This window comes from Porites lutea, chromosome 12, assembly GCF_958299795.1.
Source record: "Porites lutea chromosome 12, jaPorLute2.1, whole genome shotgun sequence".
In the NCBI taxonomy this organism is placed as follows: Eukaryota; Metazoa; Cnidaria; class Anthozoa; order Scleractinia; family Poritidae; genus Porites; species Porites lutea.
Genome location: NC_133212.1, coordinates 12,479,033 through 12,504,638, shown reverse-complemented (window position 1 = coordinate 12,504,638; position 25,606 = coordinate 12,479,033). Strand labels below are relative to the sequence as shown.

The following is a 25,606-nucleotide window of genomic DNA, read 5'->3' as shown; positions in this document are numbered from 1 at the left end:
GATTCTTTCCCGGATTCCGGATTCCACAAGCAAACATTTCCGTAATTACGGATCCCAATTCATTTACATGGGGTGAAGAGTTGTTCATGAGCTGTAGTTTCAATCACGAAATAAACCAAAATCCTATATACAGAGAGATACCTTCCAGAGACAGAAAACTCGAGTAGACTGTCACGGTAGCTTCTCGGGGCTCTTTAAGACCAAAAGACCCTCTTAACGGTGTAAGGCCAAATAATGATAAATCTTGTACTACTCGTCGCTCGACTGATTTTGGGACACCTCTGAGACGTTTACCTGAATTCGAGCCACGCTCATTTACCTTAAAGGGGTGCCAGGTTTTAAAATTTGACAGCGGACACCCCAGAAATATTGAGGAGTTTTCCGCCGGATGAAAAGTAACGTTACTGTCCCTTAACTTTTGCTTCAAATCTTGGAATATTTTTCAGAGAATTTTACGACATCGTTTACCGGCCAGTCTGCACTTGTCACACAGTAGAATCTTTTCAATGCGTTCTTTCTTCAGAGTGGTACACTGTATTGCATGTTGTGCTCCCCCCGGGCGTTAAGACTTTCCACTGAAAAAACATCACGTGTTAAATGATCCTTTAATATCACTTTACATACAGGTCTGTACAGTTTTCATCGTTCATCACGAGCGAGCATTTCTTTACAGTTTTTTCCTGTCTTTATAACAAGGTAAGAAGCTCTTCTTTTGTTTTGTTTCGATACAATACTCACTGCATTTTGTGTGACACAGAATCTTCAACACACGACGATCGTGTTAACTAGATCTTTTCTTTGGTAGACTTTCAGTATATAATTACTTGGCATTTTTTAATTAACCACACAAAAGATATCCAGTGCAACCCACTCAGGGAAAAAAAAATCTCAACACCGGTATCTCACTGTGTAGGGCAGTTTTATGACTTTTCAGTTTTATCAGATATAGATTATGGACCTTGAATTATTTGACGCCACATGAAAGGCATTCAATACACAGGTCAGATGCATGGTCACGTACACGGGTTTGATTCCACGTAATGTAATGAACACGAACCTCCAGACGAGACAAAGACGAGACTAACTTCTCAGAAATACACGAAAAAACAACAAATTTTACATTGAATCATCGTTCTATGGGAACACTGTCCTTCCAGTGAGCCACCATAAAGAGCTTTTAAAAAGGCTTTTGATATACAGTTCAAATAAACCAGTCATTCATTAACGATAAGTAATTAACATTTTCATATAAGATAAATTCAAGAAATAAATAGGAGATTTGGGTTTGAAAAGAAGCCTTTTAAATTGAAATTACACTATGTCAAATTTATAGAAGAGCCTCTGAGCGCGCACGAGCGGAACCCCATACCTAACAGAAAAATAATGGAAACCCAGACGACGATCGAATAGTATCCCATAATGCACCTCGTTTCATGTTATATTATCACTTCGTACGTGACATCATGATCACTACTCTTCAGCACGGGCGTAATGAACATCGCAGTGCTCGATGTGTATGGTTTCCAAACATGTTTCGGTTCAGCAGCTTCTGCTTTTGAGAATATTGAATTAGCTGATATTCATTGTGCTTTAAAGAAGAATTTCAGGGTTACTTTGAAGGGTTACATATGTTTCACTGATGTGCCGACAACTACTTGTGCGCTCGGTCGCAACTACAAACACACTCCGGATTTCAAGAGACAGGGATTATCGAAGGATTTTCTTAGGTATGAAATGTTCGATTTCGGGATTTTTTTGGGTGGGAAAATTTTGGCAGTAATTTTTTGGGTAGCTTGCAGATTTAAGTAGGGATTTTTTTAGTATTAGAAACTAAAACTTTTGGTGCAGAGATTTTTTGGGGGTTTTGTTTGAAGCCCAAGCGATTTTTAGGGATTTTGTTTTTTGGCTTTTCCCCCATTCGAACATCCTTGTCACTTGAAATCCGGAGTCCTTTCCCCCCCCCCCCCCCCCTCCCCTTCCTTGGGCATTGCTTTCAGCCCTGACTAAATCAGCATATTAACATTTGAGCAAATATCTATATACTTTGACATTTTGGATGAGGGTTTGTGTGTCACCGCAATTGACCACTACGGAAAATACCATAACATACCATAATTTTCAGTTTATCTTGGGGCCATTCAGCCCAAGAGAAACTAAAGAAAATGCTTATGGAAAGTTTTGGGGGTGACAAACAAAGAACATTATGGTATGTTATGGTATTTTCTGTAGTGGTCAATTGTTTCAGTAAATGTATATCTTAACATTGAATTGAACAGCTGTTTCTTTCCTAATCATCCTCAGGAACCGGTGTCACTTGAGAGGGTGTTTAAGCAACGAAGACGGCGACGGCAACGAGAACGGCAAAAATGCAATTGGTTTGATATGCAAACTTTGCACGTGCTTCACGCCTTTTTTGTATTTTCTCTCACAAAAGGTGACAGCAAATTTTTCTCTGATGGTTATGTAACTAATTCTCTCCCCTCGTGTGAAAAGTCTCTCCTCAGGAGAAAGGAAGTGTTTTTTAGCTTTATTTTTAGATCAGTCCCGTCAAATGAAAACATCTGAAACATATTCACCTGGATAATCAGAAGGGCTAAAATGCAATATCAGACAGAAACAAAATTAAAACTTTATTAGAAAATTACTGCTATATAACAGCATTTTAAAATGCCAAAAGTTGACCCTGTCACTTTTTATAAAGGCAGAACGACATATTTTCTGGAATTTCCGGTTAGATCAAACTAGTCACGTTATAGTTTCTTCTTTCAAAAGCCTACCTTGGCTATTTTTGTTCACTGGTAGAAGTTACTATGCAGCCCCGACTAACAAATTGTCAGGTACCCCGTCGGACCAATGCACCGCCATTATGGGGTGTTGTTGACTATTGGACTGGACATCGTTTCTACACTAGTCCAATTCATACACGAAGTCACTCACAAAAAGAGCCTTTGATTAAGTAACGTTTTTGCTGCCGCCGCTGTCGTTGTTGCTTAAGCTCCCTGGCTGCAGGACTTACCAATGAGCAGGTTAAAAACTTTAAAATGGGCAAGGAATCACCAAAACCATAGTTAATTGTGTGGAATGGTTATGAAACCCGTCAGACTCCTTTGTTATATGTTTTTGTGGACCTGAAAGTGCACGACGTTCAAAAGAATTCCTATCATTTTGGTTGTATTGACCAATAAAAACGTTGCATTAATTTTTTCCGTAACAATTTGCCAACAGAAAACAAACGATTGTGCACTTTCAGGGTGCTTCCAACATAAACTGCAGCACTGTTGTTTTTATCATTGATGTTTGCCGCTTTTCATAACCAGTCTCCTCTAATAACTATGCCGAAACGCCGGGTATGAGTTAAAGAACGCTCAACGTCTTCCCATGTGAGAAGCATTTCAAATTAAGCTAAGAATACTTGCCTTTGAAAAACGGATTTTCGATCTTAAAACGGATTTTGATTTCCTTTCGGCAAATCCAGATTGTTGATGGGCTTATGGAAATTTTGACACCTGAAACTGGCCTTAATTTTTAGTTAAGAATGTCTGTGTATAAATGGGATGGGTTTTAAATTTATTTAAAGCATTTCGAAATTGTTTCCTAAAGGCCATGAACGTGATGATGCTGTGGGCTTTCTGCGGTTTGTTGGCTTTAACGAAGGCTCAGGAAATCTGTTACAATAGAGGTAATTACTCTTACTGGTATATTTTACTTACATTAGGCACGTCAAGTTTTGAATAAGGACACTTGTCAAATAAAAGTTTGCTGGTGTATTCAAAAACTGGGCACTAGTCAAGAAAAAAAATTCGAAATTTACCCCACCAAAGAAAGAATTTATTTAAGGAGGACGTTCTAGGTTAAATACAGCTTCAAAGTAACTGAGCATTTAAAATAAATAATGTATAATTATATGATAATATTCTACCCTAGTTTGTTTATTTTTCTTCGAAATTTCTGATCTCACGTTTATTTCATTCCTGCTAATGAAGGTTATTAAAGACATTTTATTATCACTGCTTCTTAGCATTTGTTCGATGACGTGATGCTACTCATGTTATTTCTCTTCAGATGGAGCGACGGTGATCGCAGTCAGTTTAATCAGGCCTAACACCAAACCTCCACCAGGGACAGAGACACCGATTAAAGGCACGATCAAGATGATTCAGGTTGAAAACTCAGTTTTTTCTTCTTAGCCTGCGTTTTCCTTGTCCTTTTCCTTTCCTCATAATGGAACGAGTGCCTTTCACCGTCTGTATCAGTTCAATGCGCGTCCTTTTAATCACTTTTCACCTGCATTCGCTACAAATGAAGTGCATTTTGTTTACAAAAAATATATGGAGACCGTACGCAATCCACACAAGAATTGCATACTACTTGGTCAAGTATTATTATTATTATCATCGTTATCAACGTCATCAACATCATCGTCAACGACCGCTTAGGTTGTTTATTCAACTGCGAGGATCATTTCCTCTTTCATCATCATCACCATCATTATCATCATCAACGTAATCACCATCATCAACATCAACCTCTACATCATCATGAACAACAACAACAACAACAACATCCTAATCAACAGAAACATCATCACCATTATCATCAACAATCATCAACAGCAGCAGCAATAGCGTAAACATCAACATCAACAACATCATAATCAGTATCATGTCTATCAGTTTATTGTCATCAAAATCAAAAACATCATCATGATCATTATCATTTCGGTGCTGTTGTCATAATCATCATTGTGGATTAATTCCTTTCCTTTGCAGAACTATGGTCGTCCTACCTCTATGCTAGTGCAGATAACAGGCCTTCCTCCCAATACGCCTCACGGTTTCCACATCCACGAGTTTGGAGACACTGTCACTGATGGTAGGCTTGAGTGATATTTCCAGCTAAATTTTGCTGCCCCAACATTACAACCTGCTTTACTTCGCTTTACTTTACTTGGTAACTTCAAGGTCACATCACATTTGACAATAAAGACGTTTCCCGACAAAAGTCTCTAAGGCTAAGAGTGTACCGTTGACCGTTCACTCAGATTTAATGACTGGTCCGTTGGGATCCACCTCGAAACACATTGACAATCTCTAAAATGTATGTTTTGGGTAATGTGTCCAGGCAACTTGATCAACATGTGAAATATGGTATTTCTGAACCAACAAATTACGGCTAGCATATAATATTTCTTTCGAAAACTGCCCAAGGCGGCAGTGCGAAAGATTAAAACTGGAATAATGACGAAATGCTTTAACTGGATGCAAGGGTAAAAATATAATTTCTTCATACAATAGAAACGCATTATCCCGTAGTCACATTTGAGTATAATAATTTGTATATATACATATATATATTTTTTCAGGATGTCAGAGTACCGGAGGTCATTACACTCCGTTTAACCACACCCACGGCTCGCCCACTGACCAAGTACGGTAAGGATTTTTAATGACAAGATTAACAGTAGGATATTTTAAATCCCAGTACTTTATGGCTTAGAAAGCAGAGAATACGCAAGGTTAAGCGCGAATAAAGATGATAAAGACGCTTCGGATCTGGAAAGGCAATCACTTCTTTCCTGGCTTGTTCTGCAAGTCCTACGTTTGCGATGCAAATTTAGGTAAGCCCTTACATGCTTCAAATTCACCAGTGTAAGTTCAATAAAAAAAACAATTCACCACTATTATTTCAACGAAAAAAACATAGCTGTTTGTAAACATCGCCTTGCTGTGTCTCTCTCCCTTCAATCGTAAGATGATGCCTAGCCTAGGTACCAACTCAGCAAACATAATACTGGGGCGTGTTAAATCAGGGAACAGATAAAGAAGGAGCATTTCTCTTTTTTCTATGTACGTAACTAAATAAAAGAAAGTGGAATTTTTAGGACATCTTCTTTTTTTGCAGCCATGTTGGTGACTTAGGAAACTTATACACAGACGAAGATGGTCGAATCGATGACGAAGTTGAGGACAATGTGGTTTCCCTCTTTGGACCTTATTCTGTCATTGGAAGAGCATTTGTGGTAAAGTAAAGAGTGCAACGGGACTCTGCAAAATGAAGATGTGGACGGCGGATAATAATAAATGAATAAATAATGAATAAGTGAATATATAAGATAAATAAATAAGAACGATATATAAATAAGATAAATATGAATAAAACTTAAGAAGTAAAGCATTTACATAACTTGATTAATACATTGAAGTCATTGAAGACATCTTCGGATTACAGACAGAAATCTTCGGAGACAGAGACAAACAGACCGGAAGGACATGTCGCCGACTGATATATTTATTTTTATTATTTTTAAATTTCTCAATTTCTCTTCAATTATGTTAATTTTTCATCGTATACAGTACATTTATTTATATTTATTTATTATTTCCCGCCGTCCGCATCCGCGTCTTACAGAGTCCCGAGTGTAACAGCACTTAGAATGTTTATTATCTTTGCCTTGTGTTACAGAATTTTAGACTTTCTGTCTTTTAATTTGTAGATTCACCAAAAAATAGACGACCTTGGGCGAGGAGAAGGGACAGCCAAGGCGGGGAGCTTAAAGACAGGAAACGCGGGAGCACGGCTAGGTTGCGGCGTTATTTTCCACGGAACGTTGAATTAGCCAATCAGAATAATTAAGCACTGAGATAACAGTGCGCTAACTTGTTACAAAATAACATCATTAAAGATAAACAAAGCATAACCGATGCAAATTAGGAATTTGGTAATTTGTACTTCACTTTTACAGTTTTGCTCAATGTTGCAACATTGTATGAAGCAATTGTTTAGAAATACCAATGGCCAACTGTTTGCAGTCTGTTTAGTGGTGTCCAGCGAAGCCGTTGTCAGTGTTAAGGTGGTGGATTTCCACTTTCGCGTAGATTTAGAGTCATGCACGTTTACGGCAAACAGCAAACCTGAGATTTCTCAAAATGGAAAATCAGCTGATAAAATCAGCTCAAAACATTTCTTATGGATAAAATTAACGTGAAACTACCAATGTTTTTGTAGAAGTAATTAACAGTAAACGACAAGCAAAAGGAAAACTTGGTTGCGTGACTCTAAATCTTTCTGATATAGAGGAAATCAAGGAAGTCTGGTCTCAACGTGAGATTTGACTTGGAATTTTTATTACTACTTAGTTTCGTACAGTACGGCATGTACGGCACTCCTCAGATAAAATTGCCAATTAGCAATTTTATGTGAGGAGTGCCGTACAGCAGCTGTTACTTATTTTGATGAATTTAGCGAATGCTGAATCGTAAAAACAATAAATGAATTGCATGAATCGACTGAGTCCAGGTGATGGAATGTTTATAGAGTGGTGGTGTTAAAGCGCCATCCAGATATCCGGAGCAAAATGTTAAGCTAATGAAAAAGGGAGGAATTCCTGCTCTCACCAATCAAGAATAAGTTCTACCGACAACGTACGTCCGGTTAGGTCAGTTGGAGAGCACCGGTCTGCCGACCGGCAGCCTCGCCCGGGGGGGGGGGGGGGGGGGGTGGCACTTGGGTATTTTTTGAGTGGCTATGTGCCGCCCGGGACTCCAAATTGGCACCCCGTTCTAAAAAAAATTTCCCCTTAAATTGATACCCCGTTCTAGAAATGGGCTAATTTTTTATACCCCGTTCTAGAATTCGCCCTAAAACTGATAGCCCGTTCTAGAAATGGGCTCGAGCCAAAATAGGCCCGCCCTCGCGGCGCTAAAACATAGGGTGCAACAAGAGTACAACAGTTTCCTTATTAACGCATTGAACCGTATTTTTAAAAGCAATCTGTCCTTGAATAATTCAAATGGCTGCTTACAAAACTGGAGCTTTCGTGCGTTCTAAATATTATACCCCGTTCTAGAAAACGTCTCTGATAGATACCCCGTTCTAAATCAGGAGCTTCAAAATCACGACCCCGTTGGGCGGCACATACCCGTATAGGTAAGTATGGGAGTAGCCTGGTGAGTTCAAACCCCGGCCTGACCAAAAACTAGGGTCATAAATAAAATAAATAAATAAACTGGTAAGATCTTGCTAGCTATGATTCAAGATCTTGTCTTAGTTGAGATGATCGCGCGTTATTAGCAGGTGACATTCAGCCGTCGGTCTTGTCTCCTGCATCCTTCTTTTATTAGTCAAATCGAAGGGGAAAAACAATTAAGAACCCACACTACTGAACAAAATGGGTCGGGGACGTTTCCGCGGTGGTGTGGTCTACCTTTCAAGCATCATGTTGCTGAACGGGTTACACAGTGGACTGAGGGCGGCTGTGCTGCTGACGTCCGAGCTATATATAACGTAAAGAGGACAGTCCTTTTGTCCTCTCCATGCACGACATTACATTTCATTCATTCATTCAAAATGAAGCTGATTTGGGAAAAGTTGCCATATGATTTGGGTCTGTAAAAGGTCCCCAAATTGCTGACAGATTAATTTTTTGGCTTTAAAAAGTCGAGAAAACGTTCTATTTTTGTGATTGATTCCTATTTAAAAGACAGTGCATTTACAGCAGTTAAAAGGGATGCAAAGTTCTAAACAAGATATGAGAAAGGGGTACCATTTGTCATAGAAGGTATACTCAAAGCCCATTATTACCCTGCGTACTTGATGGCGGATTGACCTGACTAAACAGTCCCGTCTAATGGTGAATTCTCTATATAGATCGTCCTGAATATTGAATGGGTGCAGTTTGTCTTGTAAGATTATTCTTTAACAAACTGCAGAATTATAATTAAAATAGGGCCGGAAAAAATAACATATATTCTGTCCGACGTCTGAAAACAAATAACGCCTGATAGTTCTGTTTACCTCAAACATAGTGTAAAAAGGCTGGTTTACGCGCTACCAGACTTGTAACGAGCTACACACACGAAAAATCAGGCCTGATTTTTATTTTGGGCTTTCCTTTAGACAGAGAGATAACACCGATAAATTATAACGGGTAAATTGGCTGCCACCGGGGACTATCGTGTTTTTACGGCCTTTATAGCATAAAATTATGAAATAAAAAAAGTGATTTTGCCTGGGAAGAATTTGTTTTCCACACCTTATCTACTGTGGCCAAAGGTGATTTCTTTTTATTAGGTGTACAAATAAAACTATTAACTCGATGTAAGATTTCAGATGTTGCTTCATTCTTGCGCTGTTTGCAAACTATTTTTTCTCTTAACTTCACCCAGCCCCACCCTTAAACGTCATATGGATCTCCCCAGTTTGATATAAATTATAAATTTATTAAATACAGCTACGCTTTTAGCCCTGGCTAAATCTTAATATCATTAGCTCGTAATAGCCAATGAAAGAAGCGGCGGCGTTTCGCCAAAACAGTCCGGCCCATACTGCAATTCGTCACTACGTACACCGACCCAGCCTCAAAATGTCCAATACGTCTGGGAAGTAAACTCTTTCGTCAATTATGTAGGCACTTTGCGTACCTAATTCCAATTGTTATGGAAATTTTTTGGGATTACCTTGCTTGTGGCATGTCATTATGTCTCTGTTTACTGGTCATTTTGTATTGTTTCATGCGTGTGAATAACTCAGCTGCGCGTGCAAACTATATGTCTGATTTCCCACTCTGGTCAAGAAACAGACATTCGTTTCTTGAGCTTCTGCTGTTTTGAAGTGAGTATTTCTTCGTTTGATGTATTTCACGGTCTGTTGGTGCCTTTTTTAAACGATTTAATTTTTACTTTAAAGTTGTATTCACCATTCAAGGAATGGCGTTATAAAGTGTTGTGCAAACCGGCCTTTAATTGATCGTGATCTTGGAACTCAAGCGTTTGTGAATGAACAAGGAAGAAAGAGCTCTAATGCCTCCAAACTTTTGTCTAGAAACGGATAGAGTGGTCGCTTCTCATTAGAACAAGCGAACGAAGTTGCAAGTCATAGTAAACTTCATTATTTTCTTGGTTAACATAACGTGTGACCGAATAACCGATTCTAATTTTGCCAGAGCGTTTTTGAAATGGCTCTAGAATTCAGCTACAAGCAAAACAAATGACACAATATTTCAGGATATAAAGTACTCCAAAAATAAAGTATTTCAAATTATAGCCTTCCAAATTAATTCCCTCGACTCGCATAAAATCTGGGCGGGCTGTGACAATATTCTTTTTTTAGTGCATTTTTATTTGCAAAGGTGGCCTATCCTGCAACTAGCATCTGACATTCTTCGACTTACTGAGCCTGCTAAGCAAACTACTTGACACATCCAATAGTGTTGACTATAAGCTGTTCCCTCTGAATGTCTGTTTTAAAAAGGAGTGTCAAAAAACAGAGATACTGGTTTTCACAGCTTATGATCAAACTTTATCATGTTTTAGATACAATATGCTATTGTTGTTGCTGTGTGCTTCGCTGACGGTAACAGCAGCTCGTTACGAGGAGACAATGTGGCGTAAAAGAGGTAACTCAGCTACAATTAATACATTTTGTTACTGTTGTAAAATAAGGGCCTGATTACATGGCGGGGGGGGGACCCCAGGTAGGTGAGGTAACCCGCTTTGCATGGCGGGTAACCCGTCTGTCCACATGATCTCTCATTTTATTTTGATTACGTTTACATGATAGGTGCAGGGTAACCCGCCGCATGTTACCTCACCTATCTGGGGTTCCCCACCTCCATATAAACAGGCCGTAAGTCATTTTGCATGGATTTGATTGCAGCATATGCATATAGCCACTGCATTTGCTCGGTGGAATTTTCTATCTTTGTCAAGCCTAAAAACAATTAAAATGCAGCGGCTACATGGGTATGCTGCAAATGAATACACAGTTCCTAGTTTCCTGGTCAACTTTTTTTACCAAACGCGTTAAGTCGTTAAAGAAAAACTATTTTGAAGATTGATCACTCCTTTCCTGGTCTGTTCACATTTAAATTTATGCTTTGTTCGTATCAAGAAATTGTCTATTGTACCGCAGCAAATATCTCAAAACGTAAGCCTTTTGTCCTAGGTGTTGCTGCCGAAACCACATCGAACAGTCTGTACCAGAAGCATATATATGTAGATTTAGCCACGGCTAAAAGCGTAGCTCTAGTTTATAAATTTATAGTTTAAATCAAACAATAAACTTGTAATCCACAAATCGGTTGACCAAGTATATGTATAGACGGAATACCATATAGAATGCTATTACAATAATCGATACATCATATTATTAGTGTATGAACTAATGTTTGTGTTGCTTAATTAAGTACTTTCTTATACCCCTGACATTTATAAGATGGTATTAAGCGAAGCGGCTTTACATGTATTATTCATGTGAACCTGTAGGCTGAGAGTAGTGTCAATCCAAGTTCCTAATTTCTAACGGCGGAAACAATGGGAACACGAGCCTTTCCAACTGTAAGACAGATTGTTTTCGAATTTGATTCTCCGCTTGTCTTGATACGTGTTGTTTGTTAAGATGTAGTCATGGCGACTGCAGTGAGTGCAATAATGCCTAACACCAAACCTCCTCCTGGTACTAAAACTCCCGTGGTGGGAACAGTCCGGATGAAGCAGGTATTTTTTTTTAAAGTCTACAAAAATAGTTTAGCTCATTTTCTGTGTATAGCCAAACCTGCATAATATAAAATTTTTACGTGGAACCCCATGTTGTACCCCTTTTGTCAATCTTCTATCTCTTGCATCTCAATGGAACGGGATCTGGAAGGAGGATCCAGATCCCGCATTCTCGCTCCTTTGTCAAGACAATCCCGCATGCCCAACATCTGTCATATGTATCCCAAAAACCGTTAAACACAAAATTCTTCCAAATTTGGTCATTAGTCACTGGTTTTGGTGAATTATGCGTGTGCTTTTAGCCAATCAGAATTGGGAAAAAATTTTGAATGAATAATAACATCTTTTAACTTTCCAAGTGCTTAATATAATATCTCGATACACAATGCATCCCCAGCCGTGGAAGAATGAGCCAATGTTACATAAACATTATTACAAATACGTTTATCGCATAAAAAAGGAAAAGAAAACGAAAAAATATATACAACAGAGAAAATAAAACAGCTAAGCCGAGAGTCGAACCTGGACCATCTGCACGGAAGGTCGGCTCCAGGACAGCAGCGCCACGCTGCCAAGGATAACAATGGATTTCGACCCCTTGTCCCTTCGAGCCTATCTTGTATAGCAAACACATCGCAGGGTCCGCCTTCTTGAAAATTTGTTGAATCAGCAGAAGGTAAGAAATTGCCTATTTTTTCGCAAATACCCTCATATTATCTTTTTATCGGTTTCTAGTATTAGTAGTTTGTCTTACAACGACCTATTTTAAAGATCTTTATAGACCATTTGACATAAACATGTTTTTAAACAAACTAAGTTAAAAAAAAAAACAAACTCATAATGATCAAGTACTATTAAAAGTGAATACGTAATGCGCTTTGAAAGAGAAAATCGCATACGTTACAGCAGCATGAAACTTGTGTTATTTTGCTGAAGAGATTTGAAAAGTAGAATATTGCCTCTTTTACTATATACTGTTTATGATGCTCATTCTTGCCATGGTTGATGTACAGGCCAGGCAATGGAAGAAAAAGCAATATTTTCTGTTCAGTACTGTGCAATCATCCCATCTAAGAAAACGACAGCGCCGACAACTTCCAAACTGGGGTAAATGTTTCTGTCATGTACAAGATGAGCCAGGGACGTTAACTGACTTTTCAGAAAAAAAAGTTGGCTGAGATTTCAATCATGAGCGAACAGAGAGATGTTATGTGGGCCGAGACGAAGGGTTTCTGGAGGAAGGGCCGAAGAGCAAGTATCACAGACGATGTTATGAAGTATACAATGATAAGGAGTGCTTAGGGGCAGCGTCGAAGTGTTTTCATCGAAGACCTTCTCGAAGATAATGACAGTTATGATTCTAACACCAAGCTTCGCCCAGCGAAACGTATTTTGATCTATTTTAAGGTCCCAGGCTATTTGCCAATGACACAAAACAATGCTTACGAAGAAAAAAGGAGCAAGTTTAAAAACGACAGCCACCGGGAGTGCTTCCTACTAAATTTTAAACTTAAAACAGTAAACTGATCCTTACGGCTGGAAGAGTGATAGAAAAAATAAAGAAAACAAAAACAAAGTAGTGAATTATATTTGGCCGATATTTCGGTTTACAGTACAAACCTTCAACGGGGGCTATAAAAGGAAAATGAATACAGATAAAAGATGAACGTTATGTAAGGACACCGAGATTCGAGATGACAGACGCCTTTTATTACCACTACAAGGCCGGTTAATGGCAATTAAAATTATCACAAATCATGTTGCGTTCACGGCCAGGGGCACTTGCAAAGTTGGAAGAGCAAAATTGTGAAGTCGAGGACGTAGCTAGCAAAGCTACAACAGGGCAATATTAGAGAATATGTTTACGATACATATACAGTCCTCAAAGAGGTACAGGCCCCTCGTAGGCTATCACAAGAAGGAGTGAATGCACCCAGTTACAGGTCCTCATAGTTGAAGAACCGTTTGAGTAAGTCTTTTGGGAACAGAATCTCTTAACACCAACCTCTGGATCGATCCCAATCACAGTTTACAATTCCCACGTTACTACTGGAGACGTCGTAATTGCCATAAGTTACTTGACACTTAATCAAATTGCCCCCAAAAATCAAAAATTACTGTCAATTTCAAAAGTTACCAGAAAGTTACTCCAAATAGTAAAAGTTGCCATAAAGTTGCCGAGGACCTTGTGGCTAAGGCTAGCCCCAGTCCATTTCACATTGGTGTGCATGATGGTATCGCGACTAATCCTGATACTGGTGCATATGCAAGATCAATTGATTTCGGATGAATGATGTGCCGGCAACCCATTGAAGAAAATCTTTTCACATCGGGGAGTGGTCACAGCCAGGTGATCCCAACATGAAGAGGTCTCAACATTAAACTGTAGCAAGGTGTTCTTTGTGAAAGTTCCATAGGCTGTTGCCAAGTTATCGACGCAAGCCCTACTGAGATCCCTACAGTGTACCCTCTTCTTCGTGAGAAATCCTTGCAAACTGCTGATCAGCTTGGCCAGGAAAATGTAATTATTGCCTTAGAACAAGCAAAGTACGCTAAAGCTCTTTAAGTCATCTGGCAAAAAGACGAAACGTTCCAGTGCCTCGTTGTTAGGATGGGCTCTTGTCACATAATTTTCTCAGGTCTTTCCTGGTGGCTATCGGTAAGCGCTTTGAAGATGTAGGTCTTGGAGTCATCGTTACGGAAAGTGGAATTGTTGGATCACGTTCTGTCTCAGCGATGCTAGAGGGCCGCTTCCATACAATCGCATATTAAAGGGAGGAAGGGCTTTCATTATAAGAACAGACAGAAATCCGTTTGCTAGATTTCTCGTTATTGGCCAAAGCAGACAAGTGGATCTAGTCAGTCGCTGGCCCACGAGCTAGGCCCAAAAGTCGCTGGGGCTGTTTGATGGCGCGCTTGTGAAAGCCAGCAAAGCGACTCTACCTAAATTTCGAGAGGATGGGGTAGAGGGTCTGCAGCGCTTGCTAGCCCAAATCATAGCAGTGATCATCGACCCGATGGGCATGCTTCAAACGGTGAGGAAGACATCAGAGAGATTCATAAAATTGTCAGAAATGATTTTCAAGTAAGAGAATACTAATGCAAGCAGGAGAAGCAAGAGGAGTTGACTTTGGTGGTGATCAGTACCTGGACATCTCGATCGAGAACATAGAAGGGGAAGGAAGAAGCAATTCCGGTCAACTAGCCGGCGCCATTGCTACCTCCTAACAATTCTGTCTACGCCAAGAAAAGAAGTACTCGTCATGCGGGAGCAACAGAGTGCGTCTTCTAAGGCTCCTTTAAAGCGAATGTTTGAAGGAAGACTATGCTAAAAGGATCAACAGTCGTTTAATGTATATTTTACCCATGGCAACCACTGCATCAAGCTTGTCGTCACAGATAGACCTATGACAGCAACTGCAGAAAAGGAACTGTATACCTACCAAGAGGAAGCTGATACAAGGATGTTCCTTCATGAGTCACACGCATCTTTACATGAACATCAAACGGTAACCATTGTCTCCACGGATACACATGTTAAAGAGTTTATATGTCACCACCAGTCAGCCACTCCTGCAGAGCTGACCTTGATAGGTGCAGCAAGAAAAAGATTGTGCTTTATAAGCGTTTCCCGACTGTGCGAGAAGCTGGGTCCCAGGGTATGCCTAGTCCTCCCCAGTTTGCACGCGCTAACAGGCTGTGACGCTCTGAGCTCATTTGCAGGTAAAGGCATGAAAAGGGCGTTTGAAATGGTCAGATGCGAAAGCCAGTTTATGAGCGAAAGTGTGGACGTTCTTGGAGAGAGTCTTCCCTTGAGAGAGCAGAGCATAACCAAATTGGAAGAAGTAGTTTGCAGATTATACAACGGTGATCAGTGCAAGCTGGTGCAGTTTCACCAACAAGTGCTGCCCTCCGATACCACTTTAAGCGAGCCTAACTACCAAGCGTTTCTCCGGAAGAAAGCCTTGCAGCTAAGAATTGACCAAGAACCAGTAAAACATGGATTTTGACTGAAGGAAGGACGCTTTGAGATCGTTTGGACAGACCTGTCGCCAGCTCCACAGGCCAAGATGGAATTAGTTTGCTGTGGGTGCTGCGTTACATGCCAATCGAGGCGATGCCCATGTGTTGGTAATTTCCTGCCTTCGATAAAAGCTTGTACTTGCTCTGATGAGTGCATGAACAATGCAACAGACCTCAAAGGTGGAGATGACGTTGTTGATGACGACGATGAGGGTGTAGACGAGCAAATAGGCACTGGCCTCAGGTATCTCTTGTTGTATTTCTTGTTGTAAGATACTGAAGTTTTCAATAAGTTTGGCATATCTTGAATTCTTTGCAACAGTGCGCAATACCAGTCAAAGTTATCGAGAAAATGTATTGCTAAATAACAGAATAAAACGCAGTTATCAAGAGAGTAAGCGTAACTTATTTCCAAAGTACTTTTTTCTTTTGTTCCTCTTCAGTGTAAACTTAGTTTGACCTTTAATACATACATAGAAAGTTAAATGGAAAAAAGTTCTTAAATCTGACTAGAGTCGCTTTAAGATCTTCTTTTCGTTAACAATTAATGGCCATTTTGCAAAAAAGAGGCAATTTCTTACCTTCTTTTAATTCACCAGTTTCTAAGATAGCGGACCCTGTCGTGAGGTTGTTATATGTCTGTAAACGCATAATGGAACAAGGGCTGGGGATGCATTGTGGTAGGAACAAATAAATGCTTTAAAAGGAGAAAAAACAAAAACAACTGACTTTTGGGTGATAACTGGGTTGTAACATCAAAGAAAAGCATTTTTAATTAACAAAATAGTGGAATGAGATTTATGTACGGTTTCCATAACAGTGGGTGCAAAGGCTGGTCACAAAATCATGGAAAGTATGAAATGTTACATAATATCAATTGTAAGTATATTTTTAAAAGGTTTTATTAAATTTGAACGAGTATTTCGTGATTTCTGTTAGAGTTTTTATATCATTTGTATTTACAAAGCAAAACGTATCCCCATACTCCCCTCATAAAAACCTTGCCCTATCTCCCTTTTAACTTGATACCAATTTTATAAGGTTTTAAGATGGGTGCTACGAAAATCCATTCTTTTGGGTCTTGGCTCTTGGACTAAAAGTAAGGTCCGCCAATTTACAGGCTCTCTTCTGGTTTTGCAAAACAGGAAACCTCTTCGTATGCTCTCATTTTTCTTCTCTTTCGAATAAAACTTCCTTCAATCATCACGCCATTGTCATATCCAGGGGCGTAGCCAGCTTTTCTACTAGTTGTAGGCCTGGCTGACTTTCATTTCCACATATCCTAAAATTGCACGCATGACTAGTACGCACTGACCTTGCCAACACTTTGAGCTCTTAAGTTTTTTAGCTCTCTCCAACAACGCACAAGCGGTAGAGTGATCAAACCGAAAATTTGTAGGCCAGGGCCTACAGGCCTGTGGGTTGGCTATGCCCCTAATATCAGCTGGTACTGCATTAACCAATCCTTAGGAAGGTAAAAATTTTAAATTATTTTTTACGAGAACGGCCGGTGATTCGTCTATATTTATCGTAGATATATGGTCAGAAAACTTTTTTTGCCGTAGAGATGTCAGGGCTTCCACCCAACTCAAATCATGGTTTCCATATCCACGAGTTTGGAGACATAATCACTGATGGTAGGCTTAATTAGCGTAGTTTTCTTGCTACTTCAGCGGTTACCATGTAACCATGAATACTTTGGCAGCTATCAACCAAGTAATGATAGCTTTATATCTTGATATTCAAAAGATAAATATAATACGGAAAAATTGTAACAATGACTTTCCTGTGCATGATTGCACTCAGGAACAAAACGATAGCTGAAGCTTTTCTTTCAACGTTCGACAATGCAAATGGCCGTCTCTGTCAAGAAAGATTGTTGACATCCAGAAATTTGGCCACCATGGTAAAGTGACGTCACACGTCTCCTCTCTATTGATGTGAGAATAACAAAATGATAATTATCTTCCAGGATGTCAGAGCACCGGAGGTCATTACAATCGCTTTAACCACACCCATGGAGCACCTACTGACACAATACGGTAACACCACTAGAAATACTTGTATTGCAGAACCTCGCGAAGCTCGGAGAATGTGAGCAATTAAATGCTAAGAATAGAGAGGCTGGAGTAAAATAGAGTAAATAGCAGGGTAACTAAGATATACTGCATCTCCTTGTGGTGGGAGCAAATTCAAACCCATTCCCCGGCATCTTGTCGCAGTGAGAATCGTTTAGGATGGTTAGCCAAAGTTGAATACGTCTTGTGTTTAGCGAGTTAACAATGCAAAATGATTTTCTCGCCTTTATGACCGGAAACTCAGGCCAAGTTATTCTGACTCTCGAAAAGATAAAAATATCATGTTGTTTTGGGTGTAAGTGGATGACTGGGAGGTAATATAGACTGGCATTTAATTTATTTGTGCTCACATGAAAGTTATCAGTTACAAATACAGGTAACTCCTGCCGTCTGCGATAGGTATGGTGAGGAGTGTCAGCAGTATGTGCCAAATGGCAGGAGTAATGTTGTAGTGAAAACAAATAGTGAATGCTCGTTATTGGAGGAAAGCTGTTATTTGTTATTGATCTACAACAATGACAGTTTGTGTAATCCTTTTTGTAGGTAATTATCTAGACAACTATTGTTTGTAACAAGTAAGGTGGAAACATTATTACTGAAATAATGATTACATGTAGCATTGTCATTGACGATGCACATCATGAGAATCATAAAAGTGATCTTGACCCACGACCATAAAAATGGGGGTGTTTATCGGAACAGAATGTCAGTGGAAAGTGCCAAATGAAGTATGTAAGTGTACATCATGGTTATTGGTGTAAGTGTAGCAAACAAACCTTCTTTGCAAGAGTGAATTGTACGAAATTAACATACTAGGTAAGAGGTGTTGAAGATGATCACTTTCTTAATTCTCATAATGTGTGAGTTTGTTCAGATAAGGTTGGCATATGCATCGGTGTGTGAAATTTTCTCTGTTTTATGTACAATTTTCCTGAGCCAGGAAAATTACAATTATATGTAGTGCTGTGGTGTCCTCTGACAAAGTGTCATCCAGTCACCTCGAGTGGTGTGACCATCTCTTCATCCCATCTTCTGCCTCAGGATTGTTTCCAGCCTGTCGAATGTTTTCCGATAGCGTAACAACTGCTTTAAAAAGACTATAAATTGAATGTCCATGCTGTGCCAGTAAAGAACTGGACTGGGATAGGAAAGCATAATTAGGCTCATCTCCAACAAGTATTAGATGTGTAAAATCTCCAATGATCCAGGCGGAAATCCCTCCAAGGGGTTTCTTAAGCTTTCCTGTTGCTGGTCGTCAACGCTTATCGACCCAAGCTAGTGTCCACTATCCAAGCATTGACATTTTATCTGTAATAAGATAGCACTTTCCAGAGAAAACGAAGTTACAAACGTTGTAATGTTGTTACTTGTAGGTCATTATATTTATTATTATTACGAAGTGGCAGCAGTAATGCCGAGTGTAAGGTATAATCCTCAATGTTGTACCCTACCTGAACCAGTGGTGTCTATGAGGATACATGTATCTCCAAGAAGGACCTTTTTTTGCACTAATCAGATATGACTTACCCGATCCTGCTGTCCCTGTAATGATCATATGCAGTGGTTCCAGGGGGTTGCACTATGTAGTAGTGACGAGTAGCAAGGATGTTGTAAGCAAGCATCTGTTGTCTATTCAGTTGCGCTAGATCAACAGGTTGTTGCTGTCGTCTGTTTAGAACACTTGGGTCCTCTAGAGCCTCGCTTCGGCGTTTTGTAATCCAGTTAGCAGATTGCCGTAGAAGAGCAGGCGGCATTGCTGTGGCAGTTTCTGTCCAGTCAAACTGCAAGTTTTCGTGAGATTGGCTTCCTTGTGAGACAGTGTCATCGTAGTGTTGATTGGAGGGACACAGCAGTATCCACTCCTCAGGTTCTTTTTCACGATGTGGCATTTCATTATCGTCCGAGAGGCATTTTTTCAGAGGCAAGAAATGCATGGTAGCACCGAATGTGATTTCCATCGCAATCGTCAACTCCATCCCATACGATATGGACTTCTCGGATCCAGACCAAGGCTTATATTTAATTGGAGCATGCTTTCAGTAATTACCATAATTCTTCCCTAAAGGATTTGGTGGGAAATTAGGAAAGGTCGTAATAATAACTTCCTGTTTACGGTGTTTGAGCTCCCCCTTACTGACATAGTAGGCAGAAGTAAATTTTACAAGATTAAGGGTACGAGTTTGATGTTTATTTGCTTACCAGTTAGTTCGAGTAGCATAGTGGTCAAGTACTGATGGATCTAATACTTTATCTCCCTGGTTTTCATCATCATCCTCTCCGGTACGAACCCTTCGACTTCCATCCAGTGAGACACAAAGAACGGAGTAAGAGCAAGAATACAAGGGTTTTCCAAGAAGCAGATGTGCAGTTTCTGGAGATCCCATGTCACGTTCTCCAGCAAATTGAATAATATCTCTTTGTAGTGCATTTGAAGCCATGTTTGTATTATTGAGCCTGTTCACACACACTGAGAATTTCAGATGCTGACTGTTATCGAGGTTCAGCTTTTGTTGCATACTTCGCCATGTACCAGATACATTGGTGAGTGTCAACAATGGCTTAAAGATGTACATTTGCTCTCCAGTGTTGTAGCATAACACGGTTTTGGGAGTTGATTCTTTCATCATTTCGCTTTGTGGTAAGTGTTACTTTAGCATGGGTGATTTCATCTACAATTAATTCACGGTCTTCTAGCTGTGGTCATGAGTTCAAAGTCGATTGAAGTTTCATTCTGACAATCTTTTGGAAAATTAAAGTGGCATGTTGGCTGCTGCCCAGGTTTAATTCTAATACAGTATGCTGTGCAACACTTTGTATGACGCTCGACTGAATTAACAAAGGCTTCGCATTATCAATATTTTAAAGTGATATTGCTGAGGGATATGGTGAGGGAACGGCCCAGTTCTCCTGTGGAAGTGCATCATTCATAGTTGTCACCAGCCAATCAGCATACGCGATTACAGTGGCTCGTGCTTGATGTGCTACTAGTATATGGGTTTGGACTTCGTTAGCCATCTGTTAGTAACTTGGATGTTCGTGGAGTCGTAAAATCTGCTCTAGCTTTCAGCCTTGGGCTGCTGTCTTAACAAGGCTGCAAAAGCCTGGGTTATTGGATAGCTTTGCACAACCATGCGCATAAATATTGCCATGTGCTTGCCACTCAAATCGAATCCATTTACATTCTGCATTTATTAAATGATCAAGCCAATGAGTACAAAATTCATCCAACATTGAAACAAAGTAAGCATCTGTAATGTGAGAATGATCAATGACAACCCTAATTCGAACAGAAGGAACTGCATTTTTTGGCTCTTGAAGAAGTCAGTTTAAATCTGACCAATAGTTATGGGAAACTCTAAAGTAAAGAAGAAAGTGGGAGCCCCTTTCTGTGTTATTAGCGCCTTAAGTACCTGGTAAAGCTGATACCAGTACTTCTTTGTGCCTTGTATTTTAGCAACGTAACGCTGGACACGTTTCATAAGCTGATTGGCTGACATTTGGCACATCATTTCTCGAATTTCCTCAGTTGTTAAGTTGGCATCTTCTGGGTTTTAAGTGAGAGAAATGCGAGCTTGCCACAACAACTGATGGCGTTGTTTTATGTTTAGGGCCCAATGTGGAAATCGTGGATGTGATGCAAATCGCCATGTAAAGGTTCCATTGGGTGATATGTCTGCATACTTGATTAAGTGTTCGAAGGTATCTGTTAAGGAAACTTCCCGAAAGTGTGTACTCTTTGTAGGGTCTATATCATTAGGAAATAGTGTTGGAAAAGCTATTGAGCAAAAACCTCTGTTCAAAATTCATTTAAAGGATCCCCCTCAATTGATGGAACGCCCGTATTGCATCCTGTTCACGCTGTTGACCCTATGTTCTTCTGCATCTTCTTGTACTGTGTCTTGATGTTCATTTGATTGTGGATCCTCTACTGTTGGGAGATTTGCAAGTACATCCATCGAAATTAAGTCGAAGCCTCTGTAACCGCAGATTTCGTTCCTCCTCAGTTTCGTTATTCAGTCGGTGCGCCTGGGCAGTTTTAGTCGTTGCAAGCGATGCTCGCGTCGTTGAGGGGTTTGGTTACTTAATGGCGCTGCATTTATTTAGATTATTTAAGTTTAATCTACGCCTACCTTGCCTTCCTCTGTCCCTCAGTTTCTTGCTGACGAGGCTGTCTTTGCTGGGCTAAGTGATGTTCTCGAGCTGCTCCGAGGTTTCTTGGGCTCTTCTTCGCTGCTCGCGCTAGGTTTTGGAACGTTAGAACGTTCTTGTGCGAGGCGTTGCCTGAGAAAATAGTCGCGATTCTGATTGGTTGACAGATGATGAATAAAGACGTGAGCATTTCATGAATAAAACATGATAGTGCACCACAGCATTTCCCATCATTCGCACTTGAATCAGTGTTGCCTGGTAACCCTAAAATGCACCCTAACGTCACCCTGGATGACGTAAACTGCGGACACCCAAGAGATATGCATTGGCATTGAAACACTGGCAACTCGGGTTTTTGCCTCGTTATGAGATCATCGCGCGATGCGCGGGCGACATAAATATATAAACCTCGCGATGCGAGGAAACATCCTCGTTCGAGTTGTCGATCAGCCATAGTACTGTTTATTAAGTTGTGTCATAGACGAAATCATCTTTTTTAGTGACCTTTTCCCCAACTGTCGTATTTCGGTCTTGCTCAGTGTGTATTAAGCTGTAAAGTGAATAGTTGACAAGAGCGCCTTGGAACGACCTCCAAAAATGTTACCGCTCGAGCCAGGGTTCTCTGATCTCACATCATGATCAATAACGCTCTTTTTAAAGAAACAATTGATGCACGCATTTTTGCCTCTCTCCTCCGCATAGGCTCTCGCTGGGTATCCCCGATTTTTTTTCTTTCTACACAGCCACCCTACAACATAAAAGAGGCCCCTGCGGAGAGGAGAACACAAGTTACTTTATTACAAAAGAAACGTACGGAATGACTTATAAGGATCAGTTAATCCTGGCTATTGAATAAGGGAGAATACACTGGCAACCATTCTTTGTTTCTCTTCAGGCACATTGGTGATTTGGGAAATCTATTTTCAGACGTAAACGGGCGAATAAGTAAACAGTTTATGGATGATAAGGTCTCCCTTTTTGGACCTCTTTCTGTCATTGGAAGAGCATTTGTGGTAAGATCAAAACAAGTACAGTTAGATGTTCCTGCCTTGGGCTTAGGGAGGTTGATTGTGAGAGACGCGAATCACGCAGGGAGCTGTGGCACGGGAGCCCTTAATCACTCGCTGCTTACTCTTCGTGTGCCAAAACTATTCTATCTCACTTCAGAAACAAAAATAACTACTGGGTTTAAGTGTTCTTTAGGCTAAAAGGTTTTTATTATTTTATAGATTCATCAAAAGAGAGATGATCTGGGACTCGGCACTGGCCCTGCGAGGAAAGAGAGCTTGATAACAGGGAATGCAGGCGCACGCTTGGGATGCGGTGTTATCTGTCACGCGGCTTGCAACATTAGTCCCGCTGGCTGCGCACTTTATAACAATTAATGATACACACGTGATCACTTTTTAAATTCAATTTATTGCCTATGAAAATACTAGTAGCGGGTAACTGTAACAACTTGAAAAATCCTGTTATTATTACCGTTACATTCTAAGTGATGTGATGTGACATTGAGAGTTGACCGAAGAATAAAAGGTCAAGAGTAAGAGTTAGGTCTTTCCCTGGGGGGGGGGGGGGGGGGGGTCTGGGGGGGTCTCCTGGGAATTCTTGGTGGGGGTATGCCGCCTGGCTCTCCAAATCATCATTACGTAGATTACAACAGCAACAAAGAAGATTTATTAAAATCCATTTGGAATTCGCATATTTTCCTTTCTTTCTTAATCATTTGGGATTGAAACGTAGTTCCCTCGAAAACACTACTCGAAATAGGCAACCAAGTCTATACCCGTTTTTAGACCAAAACGGGGCAAAACCCATACCCTTTGGGGCGGCACAGAGTTGTATGGCTTATAAAAGGGAGTACATCCCGGAGGTCTTTCTCTAGTTCGACAGTTTTAAAGTATTTGTGGAGGCCTCTTCAACTACAGAGTAAATAGTCTTTTTATTGCAGAGGTGCGCGAAAGCTAAGGTCTTATTTCTGAACTCCACTTTAAAGGCCCTAATTGTATTTAAGATGGGATAATGCCTGCGCTCCAACGGCTTCTTAAAAATAGTGACAGAACGCGCAGTTCTTAAGAACGGTGATCTCGAACGCGCACGCATAATTAGTAAGAAAAATGACCACTGTTCACGTACATGCATTGTGACTTCATTGCCAAGTGACATTTATTCCGATCGCCCAAAAAAATAATAAAGTTTAGTCCAAGTGTAATCCATGTGTCATAATCGTTTTACAATACAGTTCGATTTTTTTAAGTATAAGAAAGAGATTCAAAGATGGAGGGTGTGGCTATAAAAATAACTGGGTCGAGCCACCTTAAGCGTAGTCCAAGTACGCTAACTAATTCATTTATTTCATTGCAATTAGCAAAATGGTGATAGGTAAGCTCTTCGGACTCAGTAGCATGCTCACAGACCCCGAAAACTAAGAGGCGATCTGTTTCGCCATTACATATAACTATTGTTGAGAACTCAACAACCAGAACGACAGAAAAATGCGACAGCTAAAAGTGTATCCTACAAATAAATCCACTATCGAATCTACTACACATATCGAAGTTGATCTGTTTTTTATCATTATTTTTACATTGCAAAATGTAGTGATAATGTATTGGAACATCGATTTCCAATCTCTCTAAACATATCGTTTTTTAACTCCCAGTATACTATAAATGTAAGGAAAACTTTCAGACGGTAGTTTGTCGTTCATACGCTAGTTCATCGTTCATAAAAATAGACCTCTTTAGCTGGTATGTTTTGTTTCCCAATTCAGGTCATGTGATAATACTCTGGAGAACTGTTTCTTTCAAGTTGCGTCCTATTCACGTGCATATGTACGCACAATGTATGAAAAGACAAAGGTTCAAGTTAGCCTGAGACCTCTATTGGGAAAACAAAATATACCAGCTAAAGAGGTCTATTGAACCAGTGAATACTTATAATGATCGTTTTTTTTGGGGGGGGGGGGCGAGTGGGCTTCGTGGGAAGGTACTTGGGAGAGTGCAATAGGCAACATGCAGCACCACTGTTACAACTTTCTTCTCATATCAAGATACAGCATATTGCATCAGCCTTAGTGTCAGAGTATGAATGTAGGAAATCTTGCCTCTTAGTGCATGTTAAAGTATGATTTCATGAAACAGGGTTTGGAAGCCTGGAAATACAGTATCAGAAGAAGAGCAAGTTCAAGCAATAAAAATGTTAATCAAGCATAGGCAAAAATTGATTTCCAAATTAGGAGATGTTGCTAAGAAGAGGGCTTACTGAAATAACAGAGGTCTGATCTTATGAAAATAATGCGGTGTAAATTTATCCGGCTTAGTGAAAACGAAGGACCTACCTGTGCGTTGGTTTGAATATACGTGTTAGCATTTGGCATATTACGAGTTTCTCGTACCTTAAGAACGCTAGAAATGCGTCCACCATTTAGAAGTCCTCTCACTTACAGAAAGACGTTCCATACTGTTCTCAGGGACATACTTGCGTGGCCTTTCGGTCTTGGCTTAAAGGCTTTTTGCTTTTCTTCTGACAACGTTTTTTGAAATAACTGTATACACCTTATATAAAACCATGTACACCTAATATACACCTTACATACACCCATATTCACCTTATATACCCCCATCATATTACACGTTATATACACCCATATATATATACATAGTACAGCCATAGTCGCCTTCTATACCACAGCTTACTCACGTTATATACACCCATATACACCTTAATTATGCACACCCATATCGCCTTCTATACCACCCATATACGACTGATATACACCTTAAATATACCCATATTCACCTTATGTACACTCTTATACACCTTATATACACGTTATATACATCCATATACACCTTACATACC

The 25,606-nt window shown here is 40.0% G+C and overlaps 2 protein-coding genes across 3 annotated transcripts; both read left to right on the top strand.

The window, feature by feature from the left end:
• Positions 1–540: 540 nt before the first annotated feature.
• LOC140921499 (uncharacterized) lies at positions 541–7,286 on the top strand. 2 transcript variants are annotated; one of them, XM_073371502.1, is made up of 7 exons: positions 541–696; positions 3,601–3,679; positions 4,063–4,160; positions 4,770–4,872; positions 5,363–5,432; positions 5,902–6,019; positions 6,494–7,286. In XM_073371502.1, the coding sequence occupies exons 2-7, from the start codon at positions 3,604–3,606 to the stop codon at positions 6,614–6,616; spliced, it is 588 nt and encodes a 195-aa protein (XP_073227603.1). In that variant the 5' UTR covers positions 541–696; positions 3,601–3,603; the 3' UTR covers positions 6,617–7,286. The 2 variants fall into 2 exon arrangements, with proteins under 2 accessions (XP_073227603.1, XP_073227604.1); XM_073371503.1 differs by lacking the exon at positions 541–696 and adding an exon at positions 3,356–3,380.
• A 2,252-nt stretch (positions 7,287–9,538) lies between these two features.
• On the top strand, positions 9,539–23,264 carry LOC140921500 (uncharacterized). Its single transcript, XM_073371504.1, has 7 exons — positions 9,539–9,609; positions 10,311–10,393; positions 11,395–11,492; positions 17,050–17,152; positions 17,488–17,557; positions 22,638–22,755; positions 22,972–23,264. The coding sequence occupies exons 2-7, from the start codon at positions 10,318–10,320 to the stop codon at positions 23,125–23,127; spliced, it is 621 nt and encodes a 206-aa protein (XP_073227605.1). The 5' UTR covers positions 9,539–9,609; positions 10,311–10,317; the 3' UTR covers positions 23,128–23,264.
• Positions 23,265–25,606: the final 2,342 nt, after the last annotated feature.